General features: G+C 36.2%; 1 protein-coding gene across 3 annotated transcripts in view; it reads left to right on the forward strand.

The window, feature by feature from the left end:
• Nucleotides 1–13,914, forward strand: part of RTKN2 (rhotekin 2) — a 100,845-nt gene that overhangs the window by 63,740 nt on the left and 23,191 nt on the right. For all 3 annotated transcript variants that reach the window (XM_043476866.1, XM_043476865.1, XM_043476867.1), the window contains 2 exons: nucleotides 4,795–4,901; nucleotides 5,774–5,905. In XM_043476866.1, the coding sequence (XP_043332801.1) occupies nucleotides 4,795–4,901; nucleotides 5,774–5,905 (239 nt within the window). The remainder of the gene's footprint in view (nucleotides 1–4,794; nucleotides 4,902–5,773; nucleotides 5,906–13,914) is intronic.

Raw genomic sequence — 13,914 nt, forward strand, 5'->3', positions numbered from 1 at the left:
TATAAAGGAAAAAGTCACCCTTTTATTTATTTGTTAATAAATCTATGTTTAAAAAGGTTTTCCTAAATAAAGTTATGTCAGTGTCTCCCAGGTACTGTAAAGAGGAAATACAAGATTTTTGAAATTTATAACTCAACTTTATTGCTCTTACTAGTTGAAGGAAAAAGCCAAAATGGTATCTTAAGGCTTGTGTTTGTCATCAAGAAATTTTTATACTTTTTATAAAACAATGAAACCACATTGTAAAGATTGACTGACAGGAAACCGAGATGTTATCTGGATTCTTTCTCTTGCCTTAGTTTTGTTGTCGCTGTCATTTTAAAACTCCATTTTGTTCCCCATCTAAAACTACAGATGAATTAGATAAAATCTTCCAGTATGAAAGGTCAAACTGTTCTTTCACTTCCTGTTTCATTTCATCTTGTCCTAATACCACCCTTGGTTAGAAAAGAAGAATTAAGTATTTTGATTAAATGTGTTGCACAAGACTGGAAAGACAGCATTGAGAAATGGAAAGGATATGGCTTCAGGACTGAGAGTGCCCTGGATATGACATTATAAGAAGCATCTGTTACATGCCAGATACAGTGATAAATGTCATATTTACACATTTTCTTGTTTAATTTCACAACAACCCTAGTACTTTATAGGTAGTATTTTTAAGAATGAGAGTTGATACTTGGGCAAGTTAAGTGACCAGCCTAGATGTCATCTTTCTTGTTAAAAGTAGAGAGAAGAAACTGTAGCTCTGTGCTTTATTCTCCAGTGGTCATGAGCTGTAGAGAAATCTACAGGGGAAGTAACAGCTGACTGCGGCCTGTGTGGCATGTGATCTGTAGAACAAAGAATTTTACATTGAATATCTGTTTTCAAGGACTGCAACTAGGAAGGAATTATTTTTCTTGGTGTGCCATGAAATCTGAAGTTATTTTGCTAGAGAAACTGTTACATGTGGTGTTTAGGTTCCAGGTATATTGTTGATTGAACAAACTTTATGAACTGGTCTGAAAAACTAATCATTTATGATTATGATTCTGATTCTGTTTCTTTAGGAGTTACATCCTAACTTAAAAACAAATCATCCATAAGTCTTGTATGTAAAGAAACTCACTTTGAAACTTTAAATTCATAAATCACAAATTTTATTTCAGATGTATTACCTAGATCCATGCTTTTATATAATGTTTCTTTCATTTCCTGCCTATTTTAAGAAAGGAGATTCTCATTTATTTATATCTGCATTTTAAAATCATTGCCTGTAGTATATTTATACACTTAAATTCTCTCAGATGAAGCCCTTTATTTCTAAAGGATAGCAGCTTTAACAACGTAATAATAAAAAGAATAGGCCCAGAAAATTTGTTGTGTGCTATTCTTTAGTAAAATTTTGAGCAGGTAAATTGATAAAAATTATTTTATTTTGTGCTGTTCATTTGGGCTTCTCAGGTGGTGCTAGTGGTAAAGAACCTGCCTGCCGACAGAGGTTAGAGATAAAGACTCCGGTTCGATCCCTGGGTCGGGAAGATCCCCCTGGAGGAGGGCATGACAACCCACTCCAGTATTCTTGCCTGGAGAATCCCATGGACAGAGGAGCCTGGCGGGCTACAGTCCATGGGGTTGCACAGAAATCGGTCACTACTGAAGCAACTTAGCACCCACACACATGCTCTTCATTTAGGCTGGTCTTTTTCGTTTAACTGATGTACGAAACCTTGGCTACATCTATTAAATATATATTAAATAATTGTATTTTTACCAAAAGTATTTTATTTTCTGTACTAACTTTTTGGTTAATAATAGTAATAGCCAATTGTTAGTCATTTAATAGGCATTTACCAACAGGGGTGCAGTGAAAACTTTACAAATCTTTTTTTGTGTGGTCCAGTGTGAACAAAGGGCTGACCATATGTTGCATTTTTATTTATACTCTGATACACACAATAAATTATACATTGCTTTACTTCCATACAGTTATAAAGGCTGTACACCCGCCTGCACATTACATTAGAGGAGTATTTTAATGTTTTTGAAAGAACTTTATTAAACACTTGCAAACTTATAGAAAAGTTAAAAGTTGAATATCAAGGTCTTTTTGTTTTTCTCGAGAAGTATATGAGAGCAAGTTGCTTATCTGATGCTTCATTACTCTCAACTATGTTAGTATCTATTTCCTGCTAAAAGACATCCAGCTACATCGTTACAGCTATACAAGTCAGGAAATGAATGTTAATGTATTACTATTATTCCTGTTAAACAGGCACTATTCAAATATTTTTCCAGTAATGTCCCTATGACCAAAGGATCCAGTGTAGGTTCACTTACTGCATTTAATCATCATGCTTCTTCAGTTTCTTTCAATCTAGATCAGTTCTCCAGTCTTTCCTTGGCTTTCATAACTATGACATTTTAAAATATCATACTTATTTTGTAGAAGTTCCCTGTGTTTAGGTTTGTTGAATGTTTTCTGGGGCTAAGACTCAGGATGTGCATCTTTGGCAGAAATGTCACAGAAGTGCTGAGTTCTCATTGCATTCTATCAGGTGGCATATTTTGATTCATCCCATGACTGATGATGTTCACTTTGATCACTTGATTTTAGGGTTTCTGTCAAGCTTCTCTACTGTGCAGTTACTCTTTTTGTTTACCCCTTCTGTAATTAATACATAATTTGTGCGTGGGATGGGGGTACTTTGAAACTAAGTATAGTATTTATTAGACTTTCAACTTTATTCATTTATTTATAGTAGCATGGATTTGTGTTTTATAGTTTTACTCAGTGCATTATAATCTGTTAATATCTTGTTTACTTTGAGATTCAAATTGTCTCTATTTTGGCCAGTGGGGTTACATTCAAGATGGTATCTGTGTTTTTCCATGTCCTCCTCATTCATTGAGTACTTCCTTGCTTCAGGCATGACAAGATATGTCAGACTCATCATGTACTTTACCTGCCCCAGTCCTGGAATCAGCCATTTCTCCAAAGAAGACTGGTTCTTTTTAATAGAAATAATATTTAGAAGACGTGGGAGGTTTAGGTAAATTCATTGCCATCAGACTGTCACCATTAGTTGTCACTTTTCCTAGGCCCTCTTAGTGGGCATACATGTGTATATTTTTTGTCATGGATTTCTTAATCTCTATATGTTGAAAACCATGAGTTCATACCAGTACATCTAGTTCTAAACCAATACCAAAGAGTTCATTCTGCATATTTGTATTTCCTTTCTCTGATAGTGAGAAACCTGTCTTCTATTATCTTTATATTATCTACTGTATTTTATTCTTTGATTAGTCTCTTTAAAAGCAACCATTTCCCCATCTTCCTCACATAATTGCTTTCCTCACCCCACTCAGGTTTTAACTCCACATGCCTGGCTGCCCTCATTACCCCATGTGGACACCCTTGTCAGCCTACCTGTGCCAGCTGCCCCTGTGCTTGGATTTCCTTCTTCCTGGACACTGACGCACGCCTCTGGTTTACCAGATGTGTGAATGGCTTCCTCACTGCTCTCAAGCTGACCCCCATGGCTGGACCACCCCCAAAATGTGCACACTTCTCTTGCTCTCCTTGGATTCTGACACTTCACTTGGGTAGCCACTGCGCATAGATACCCTCCTTGCTCTACCTGGACCCCAACTCTCCATGCCAGGCCAACCACTGAGAAGAGATTCCCCTTGGGTTCTAGATTCCCCGTGTGATCCATCGTCCTCAGCCCATTCAGGCTCTGCCCCCTCATGCCAGGAAGCTTTCTCACTCAGCGTTCTTATCCTGCCCAGCTCCAGCACCTAGCTCTGCCCACTACTGTTCCCCTCCCCGCAACTCCTGGCACAGATCCCCATCTTGGTGGGCTTCACATAATGGCTTACAACTGAACTGTTCAGTAAGGAAAGGGAGAAGGGGAAGGGCCAAAACGTTTATTATTAAATTATTTAAGTTGTGCTCTGAAGTGTTTTATTCAGAGGATCAATTTGCTAATTACTATAATGAAAACCCTAATGGCTTCCCTGGTGGCTCAGAGGTTAAAGCCTCTGCCTGCAATGCCGGAGACTTGGGTTCGATCCCTGGGTCAGGAAGATCCCCTGGAGAAGGAACTGGCAACCCACTCCAGTATTCTTGCCTGGAGAATCCCATGGATGGAGGAGCCTGGTGGGCTACAGTCCACGGGGTCGCAAAGAGTCAGACATGACTGAGTGACTTCACTTTCTTTCACTTTATAATGAAAACCAGAGTAAAAAGTAGAATGTGACATACAAAAATAATTTTATTAGGATGTTTTTTAAATTACCTGAGTTTACTAATATGCCCTGAACTACCTCCATTGATTAATTGCTTTAAGATCAAGAAAGAGATCAAGAGACTAAAAGTTCCATTTCTGTTCCAGGTGATAGCATGCTATAAACCAGGGGTCTCCAACCACCAGAATCTAATGCCTGATGATCTGAGGTGGAGTTGATGTAATAATAATAATATAAGTAAAATGCACAATTCAAGTAGTGTGCTTGAATCATCCTGAAACCATTCCACCCTCCCAGTCTGTAGCAAAATTGTCTTCCACAAAACTGGTTCCTGGTGCCAACAATGTTGGGGACCACTACTACAAACTATTAGTTTAATAGCATCCTGTCCTGACTGCTTTCTTTCATTTGCTGTTATTGAATATGGTAATATGAGTAGGATGGACCTTTACATATGTTCTTATATAAAGCAAAAATAAAAATTGTAAAAATAATTAAAATGTATAATGACCTTAAATAAGCATATATTTATACCTTGGCTTTTTCTCGTTTAAATAGAAGAATCTTCATTTTGGCTTCCCTTATATGGTAACATGTGCTGCCGACTAGTCGCCCAACCAACCTGTATGGCTGAGAATGTATTTGCGGGATTTCTTAATAAGCAGGTTAGAAGACTTTAAATATCCTACAATTGTAGCTCTAATTTAGATCTTAATGGCAGTTGTTTGGCATTTTGATATTGAAAAGTATTTTCTTTTTTTTATATAAAATCATATCTTGAATGGGTAGCTTCCTCATTGTTAGACACAGAATAGGAGTTGTGGCTGGGAGTGACAAGGTGGGAAGGGGAAGGGTCTTAATGCAATTTTGATGGCTAAGGAGCTGCCTCTCCGGTTCCTCTGCTTCATTAATAGCAGCAACAGGATAATCAGTAACAGAGGACTCCTTGGGGAAGCTGATGAGGACTTCTCAAACCTTTCCCATAAAGACCTTTCTGGCAGACAGCTTTCAGCACAGTTTTGGCCTCTAGGCTTCCAAAGCTGCCTCTGTGCAACCTACTCCTTATTTATTTATAACTATAGTTATTTATATTCAGTAAATAATTAATTATGGGCTTCAATGAATCAATAGCTTTTAAAAAAATATTCCATTAAGAGGAAAGAAAATTTGCATTTTTATAGGGAAGTCCGTGTTCTGAGAACAGTAAGGGAAAGTTATATTTTGAATATTGAGTTATTTTTATAATTTTCCTGAGTCATTTGGTGAATTGCTGTGGAATTCCAAGCACTAATTTTTAGTAGACTAGCTTCTCTTAAATTGCATTGATTTATGATTTTATGTGTATGAGTAATGTGATAATCATAAACTAACTTTTTGGCTTTGGGCTACTAACTTATTATATGGTAAATTAATTGGGTAACTATCATATTAAAACATCTTTAAAAACTAACTGATAATTCAAGTATTTTGTTGAGTTGAGAGTTAAGATGATAAATAATGATTTAAAGTTGAGAATTTCTTGATTTTGCTTTTTCAGCAAATGGTAGGAGGTCTGATTCATTGGAGAAGGTTGTATTGTGTTTTAAGAGGGGGCAAACTCTATTGTTTTTACACTCCAGAGGAAATTGAAGCTAAAGTGGAACCAGCTTTGATAGTGTCTATTAACAAGGTAAATGCTATTTTGAAGATAAAGGTATAATATTTTATGAAATTGTTTTCTATTACGGTTCACACTGTTGTCATCTTATTTACAAAAAAGGGAAGAACTGCTAAAAATAGTTCATAAAGATAATTTAATCTTATTTTTCTGTTTATAGAACCTATCTGGTAAAGGAAATACTGTATATTTTGTAAGAAAGTGTAGTAATTGGAAATCTGTACCAGCAAATAGATCTTAAAGCAGAGAATGTAACTTGACGTTAACAGGTGGTTTAAATTTTTTATGAATGTATAATTAAGAAATCATATAAACATCATGTTACAGTAATATGCTCTTTCTAGTTAATGCTTAAATGAACCCATAAAAAGAAATTCCTGAGTATACTTTCTGATTTCTTATGGGATTGATGGACAGTTGTTTAGCCTTCTGCCAGAAGAATACACATACACGTAAATATACTGGTTTGATAAAAAGGAGATTACAAAATTTTAGTTTCAAAGTTTTCACCCAGAAATCTGCAGGAAAATTTTTCAGTCTAAGGCAGACTTATTTTATCTCACCATCTTGTCTATCCTCCAAGTCTAGGGTTTATTAGAGAGTTTTTCCTCCTCCTCTATAGCATTCCAACTCTAGAATTAAATTAGCATTTCTAGATTAGAAGATCATGTTTTCTGCCTATGAACTTCAATTGTTTCTAGTTGTGTAACTTTGCTTGCCTTCAGTATGTGGTAAAACATGAGCCATCACATCTGTTAACTGTAATATACATGTTCTACTTGCCTTTATCTTTTGAGAAAAAATGTTAGTATATGTCCTGAAAAAACATGTAGATACTGGTCTGCTAGTGTATAAAGATTCAGTTAATTTCTATGATCTTTCCAGTAATGACATTTGATCTGTTTCTGCCCTGCTTTTAGAGATGATGCCACTTTTTCTTAAAGGAAATCCTACAGTGAGACCTTTTATTATGTAATTAAGTCCACTTAATTTATCTGTTGTATTAGAAAGATTAATGTTGCTCTTAAATAATATACCTCAAATATTGTAACAGTGCATTTATTTTCATTTAAAATTTAGGTTAAAGTATCATTTTATTATTGGAAAATTGATGTAATTTTTCCATTGTTTGTCAACTTTTTGTTGTACATAGTGTTCACTTCCCCCCAGAGTATTTTTTAAATTTCAGATGTATAGAGAAGTTGAAAGAATAGAAAAATAAAACCTGATACCCATCACCTAGATTATTCAGCTATTCTTAACATTTTACCACATTTGCTTTCTCTCTAGATACTTAAAAAAAATTTTTTTCTGAACCATTTGAAAGTAAGCAGCAAGCAGCATGAAATTTCTTTCCTAGAATATATTAGCATGTTTCTCCTGAAAACAAGGACATTTCCTTCATAACTGTAATATTATTATCATAGTCAATAAATTTACTGTTGACAAAATAATATTATGTAATATACTGAACAAATTGCCACGATTGTCTCCAAAATGTTCCAATTTTTATTTTTTCTTTTATCCAAGACTCCATCAAGGATCACAGATTGCATCTGGTCACCATGTCATTTGTTTCCTTTTTATCTAAATTGTACCCTTCACTTGCCTTTTTTAAAAAAATTTATCATGACATTGACATTTTTGAAAAGTCCAGGCAAGTTCCCAAATTTGTTTTTGACTAATTGTTTTGCTTTATTCATGTTAAATATTTTTGGCTAGAGCTCTTCTGATACATAGATGATTATGTGTAACCTGATTTTTGCTAGGTAGTTAGGTAATAAAAATGGAATCCTACCAATTTTTTTCTTATATGTTGTACAATGGAATATGGATAGCTATAAACTAAATTAAAATTAATTCAAACAAATGATATTTTAAAAGTTAGATTTGAAAATAGCCTTCGAGGTACTCATTTTTCCTATCTCAGCCCTTTAAAGGAGGCAGAGCAGGGTCAACCCTGTTTTACAGGTATCTTATTTCTGTTTTACAAGTGAAAACCCATACTCAGAGATCAGATAGAACTTGTCTAGCTAGTACATAAAATTAAATGGCTCACTTTTTTCCTAATGGGTAGAAAGCATAGATTAAAAATTGCACATGGATTGTTTTTCTTTTTCTTCATAGTCATACTGCTAGTCTAGATTTGGGAAACAAAATTAAACTTTTTCCTATCTCCGAATCCACTTTGAATCAGTTTTGAAAGTAGAAAGTAGCTTTGAAATGAGGTTCTCAGTCCAAAGCCAAGTTACCTGTTGGCAGTAACTTATGAAACTATTGAAAGTTTGCCGTTTAAATTTAAGAGGACCATTATAATAGAACTTCTTGGTTAATGTAGTCAGTGCATCTGTATTTTCTTGTTTGATGGCAAGAGTCTGATTTCCAAAAAGTGCTTAATGGTATTTACATGACCTAACTAAATTGACCTTTTTCAATTGACTCATTTTTCCTGTGGTAATAAAGGCTGATAACCTGGCAACTGATGGAACTCTGTAGTCAATCAGCTCCATTATTATGATCACTGAAATCGGCATATTTAGAAATCCCATGGTGGCTCCACAATTAAGCGTTATAGATTCATAGGAAAATTATTTATCTAATAATTTGTATAGACTCAGCCATATGCTTGGTACAACATGAGCTATATTTGACCTTGAGGACTGATGACACAATTACTGCTTCCAGTGAATATGACTGTTGTCTAAAGTACCAAAAAGAATTTTAATATTAAATCATAAAGGTAAGGTTAAGGTTGGGAAGATTAATATAATTTAGTTGCTTATCTCAAAAATTAAATTGATGACAAAGTGCTAAATTACCTAACTTTGCAATATTTCCATCTTAATTTTCTCCAGTGCTGATTCCAGCACTGATTCCTGCCCTTTCTCAGTAGAAATTTTTCCTTTGCATTTCCTACTTAAAAAGATATTTTGTATGAAAGTATAATTAATTTACAACATTGTGTTAGTTTCAGGTGTATAGCAAAGTGACTCAGTTACACGTATACATATATTCACTCTTTTTTTAGATTCTTTTCCCATATAGGTCATTTACAGTGTATTGAGTAGAGTCCCCTTTGCTGTATAGCAGGTCGTTATTAGTTATCTATTTTATATGTAGGTGTGTATACATCAATACCAATATTTCAGTTTATCGCTCCTCCTGCCTTTCCCCTGGCAACCATAAGATTGTTTTCTACTTCTTTATCCATGTTGTAAATAAGGTCATTTGTACCACTTTTCAAGATTCCCAAAATAAGCAATACTGTATGATTTTTATTTTTCACTATCTAACTTAACTTCTCTCAGTATGACAATCTCTAATCTAGGTCCATCCATGTTGCTGCACATGGCATTATTTCTTTCTTTTATGGCTGAGTAATATTCCATTGTATATATGTATCGTATCTTTATCCATTCCTCTGTTGATGGACGTGTAGGTTGCTTCCATGTCCTATTGTAAATGGTGCTGTAATGAACATTGGAATGCATATATCTTTTTCAGTTATGCTTTTCTCAAATGCAAAAAAGCAAAATGGCTGTCTGAGGAGGCCTTACAAATAGCTGTGAAAGGAAGAGAAGTGAAAGGAAAAGGAGAAAAGGAAAGATATACCCATTTGAATGCAGAGTTCCAAAGAATAGCAAGGAGAGATAAGAAAGCCTTCCTCAGTGATCAGTGCAAAGAAATAGAGGAAAACAATAGAATGGGAAAGACTAGAGATCTTCTCAGGAAAATCAGAGATACCAAGGGAACATTTCATGCAAAGATGGGCTCAATAAAGGACAGAAATGGTACGGACCTAACAGAAGCAGAAGATATTAAGAAGAGGTGGCAAGAATACACAGAAGAACTGTACAAAAAAGATCTTTATGACCCAGATAATCATGATGGTGTGATCACTCACCTAGAACCAGACATAGTCAAGTGGGCCTTAGCATCACTATGAACAAAGCTAGTGGAGGTGATGAAATTTTAGTTGAGCTATTTTAAATCCTGAAAGATGATGCTGTGAAAGTGCTGCACTCAATATGCCAGCACATTTGGAAAACTCAGCAGTGGCCACAGGACTGGAGAAGGTCAGTTTTTATTCCAATCCCAAAGAAAGGCAATGCCAAAGAATGCTCAAACTACTGCACAGTTGCACTCATCTCACACGCTAGTAAAGTAATGCTCAAAATTTTCCAAGCCAGGCTTGAGCAATATGTGAACCGTGAACTTCCAGATGTTCAAGCTGGATTTAGAAAAGGCAGAGGAACCAGAGATCAAATTGCCAACATCTGCTGGATCATCGAAAAAGCAAGAGAGTTCCAGAAAAAATCTATTTCTGCTTTATTGACTATGCCAAAGCCTTTGACTGTGTGGATCCCAATAGACTTGGAAAATTCTGAAAGAGATGGGACTACCAGGCCATCTGATCTGCCTCTTAGGAAACCCATATGCAGGTCAGGAAGCAAGTTAGAACTGGACATGGAACAATAGATTGGTTCTAAATAGGTAAAGGAATACGTCAAGGCTGTTTATTTTCACCATACTTATTTAACTTATATGCAGAGTACATCATGAGAAACACTTGGCTGGATGAAGCACAAGCTGGAATCAAGATTACCCGGAGAAATATCAATAACCTCAGATATGCAGATGACAGCACCCTTATGGCAGAAAGTGAAGAAGAACTAAAGAGCCTCTTGATGAAAGTGAAAGAGGAGAGTGAAAAAGTTGGCTTAAAGGTCAACATTCAGAAAACTAAGATCATGGCATCTTGTCCCATCACTTCATGGCAAATAGATGGGGAAACAGTGGCTGACTTTATTTTTTGGGGCTCCAAAATCATTGCAGATGGTGACTGCTGCCATGAAATTAAAAGACGCTTGCTCCTTGGAAGAAAAGCTATGACCAACCTAGACAGCATATTAAAAAGCAGACACAGTACTTTGCCAACAAAGGTTCGCCTAGTCAAGGCTGTTTTTTCCAGTAGTCTTGTATGGATGCGAGAGTTGGTCCATAAAGAAAGCTGAGTGCCAAAGAATTGATGCTTTTGAACTGTGGTGTTGGAGAAGACTCTTGAGAGTCCCTTGAACTGCAAGGAGATCCAACCAGTCCATCCTAAAGGAGATCAGTCCTGGGTGTTCATTGGAAGGACTAATGTTGAAGCTGAAACTCCAATACTTGGGCCACCTGATGCGAAGAGCTGACTCATTGGAAAAGACTTTGATGCTGGGTAAGATTGGGGGCAGGAGGAGAAGGGGATGACAGAGGATGAGATGGTTGGATGGCATCACCGACTCAATGGACATGAGTTTGGAGTAAACTCTGGGAGTTGGTGATAGATAGGGAATCCTGGCGTGCTGCAGTCCATGGGGTCGCAAAGAGTCGGACATGACTGAGCGACTGAACTGAACTGAACTGATAACAGCTGTAGGGCCCATATGGCTCCGTAATTAGCCCTCACCCAGAACATTTTTCTAAAATTCAAAAGAACCCATGGTTGTTCATTCCTTCTTCTCCCCACAACATGATGTGGTAATGGGATTATAATTATGGCACCATAAAATTGAGATACAGGAGGCAAGGAAAGGATGTTGAGGGGACTGTATTAACTCTGTAGCAATAAGAAACCTCCATACTGTTCTCCACAGTGGTTCTACCAATTTATATTCCCACACAGCACAGGAGAGTTCCCTTTTCTCCACACCCTCTTCACTTTATTGTTTGTAGATTTTTTGATGGTGACCATTCTGACCAGTGGGGGCTTCCCTGGTGGCTCAGATGGTAAAGAATCTGCCTGCTTCCAGGAGACCCGGGATTTGATCCCTGGTGGGGGAGATACTCTGGAGAAGGGAATGGCTACCTACTCCAGTATTCTTGCCTGGAGAATTCCATGGACAGAGGAGCCTGGTGGGCTACAGTCCATGGGGTCACAGAGTCTAACATGACTGAGCGATTAACACTTTCACTTCGATTTTGACCAGTGTGAGGTGATACCTCATTGTAGTTTTGATTTGCATTTCTCTATTAATTAGTGATGTTGCTCATATTTCCACATACTTTTTGGTCATCTGTTTGTTTTCTTTGGAGAAATGTCTATCTAGAGCCTTTGTCCATTTTTTAATTGGGTTTTTTTGTTGTGGTTTTTTTGTTTTTTTGAGTTGCATTTTTTTTTGGTCTATTTGTCAGTCTCATTGTTTGCAAATATTTTCTCCCATTCTATGGGTGTTCTTTTAGTTCTGTTTATGGTTTCCTTTGCTATACAAAAGCTTTTAAGTTTAATTAGGTCTCATTTGTTTATTTTTGTTTTTATTTTCATTACTCTAGGATGTTGTTCAAAAAGATCTTGCTTTGATTTACATCAGAGAGTGTTTTGCCTGTGTATTCCTCTAAGAGTCTTACAATATTTGGCCTTACATTTAGGTCTTTAATCTATTTTGAGTTTATTTTTGTGTATAGTGTGAGGGAGTATTGTAATTTCATTCTTTTACATGTAGCTGTCTAGTTTTCCCAGCACCACTTATTGAAGCCACTTTCTTTTCTCCATTGTATAGTCTTGTCTTGTAATAGATTAGTTTGACCAGAGGTGTGTGGGTTTATCTCTGGACTTGCTATCCGGTCCATTGATCTATATTTCTCTTTTTATGCCACTGCCATACTACTTTGATTAATGTAGCTGTTGGACTTGATTGACTATTTCCTTTTCCATGTTGGGGAAATTTTCAACTATAATCTGTTCAAAAATTTTCTTATACCCTTTTTCTCTTCTTCCTCTGGGACCCCTATAATTTGAATGTTGTTGCATTTGATATTGTCCCGGAGGTCTTTGAGACTATCCTCAGTTTTTCATTCTTTTTACTTTATTCTGCTCTTCAGAAATTATTTCCACCTTTTTATTATCTTCCAGCTCACTGATTTGTTCTTCTGCTTCAGATATTCTTCTGTTGATTCTTTCTGGAGTATTTTTAATTTCAGTAATTGTGTTGTCTCTCTATGTTTATTCTTTAATTCTTCTAGGTCTTTGTTAATTGATTCTTGCATTTTCTCCATTCTGTTTTCAAGGTTTTTGATCATCTTTACTATCATTATTCTGAATTCTTTTTTAGGTAGTTTGCCTGTTTTCATTTATTTGGACTTCTGTGTTTCTAGCTTATTCCTTCATTTGTGTCATATTTCTCTGCCTTTACATTATTATTTTTTTTTAACTTACTGTGTTTGAGGTCTCCTTTTCCCAGGCGTCAAGGTTGGATTCTGTCTTCCTTTTGGTTTCTGCCCTCCTCAGGTTGGTCCGTTGGTTTGTGTGAGCTTCGTGTAGCCTGAGATTCGTGCTGAGTTTTGTTGTTGTTTGTTTTGTTTTTTTCTCTGATGGGCAAGGTTGAGAGAGGTGGTGATCCTGTCTGCTGATGATTGGGTTTGTATTTTTGTTTTGTTTGTTGTTTAGATGAGACGTCCTGTACAGGGTGCGACTGGTGGTTGGGTGATGCCAGGTCTTGTATTCAAGGGGTTTCCTTTGTGTGAGTTCTCACTATTTGATACTCCCGAGGGTTAGTTCTCTGGTAGTCTAGGGTTTTGTAGTCAGAGTTCTCATTCCAAAGGCTCAGGGCTTGATCTCTGGTCAGGAATGAAGATTCCACAAGTGGTTTGTGATGGCATTAAGTGAGATTAAAACAAATACCCAAAATTGAGAAACCAAAGATGAATCCCATACAAATGGCAGTTACAAAATCAGTCAAATAATAATTAAAATAATGGAACACACACACACACACATATACACCCATAAGCAAAATCAAAACAGTCCAGCAAAAATAAAGTACAGTAGATTGACCTGGCAAACAAAGGAAATCAAAAATTACATCTACCAGTTAAGAACAAAACTAATTAAAGCACAAACTGGAAGACAAAACTAAAGCAAGGTGCCAAGTGGGGAATAAAGCAATGAAAACAGAACTAACAAATATGTTGAGAAGAAAGGAAAGAAAGAAAAGAAAGAAAGAATATATATTCAAAGTTAAATAGAGGTAGATACATTTTTT

This window comes from Cervus canadensis, chromosome 8 (genome assembly GCF_019320065.1).
Source record: "Cervus canadensis isolate Bull #8, Minnesota chromosome 8, ASM1932006v1, whole genome shotgun sequence".
Lineage (NCBI taxonomy): Eukaryota > Metazoa > Chordata > Mammalia > Artiodactyla > Cervidae > Cervus > Cervus canadensis.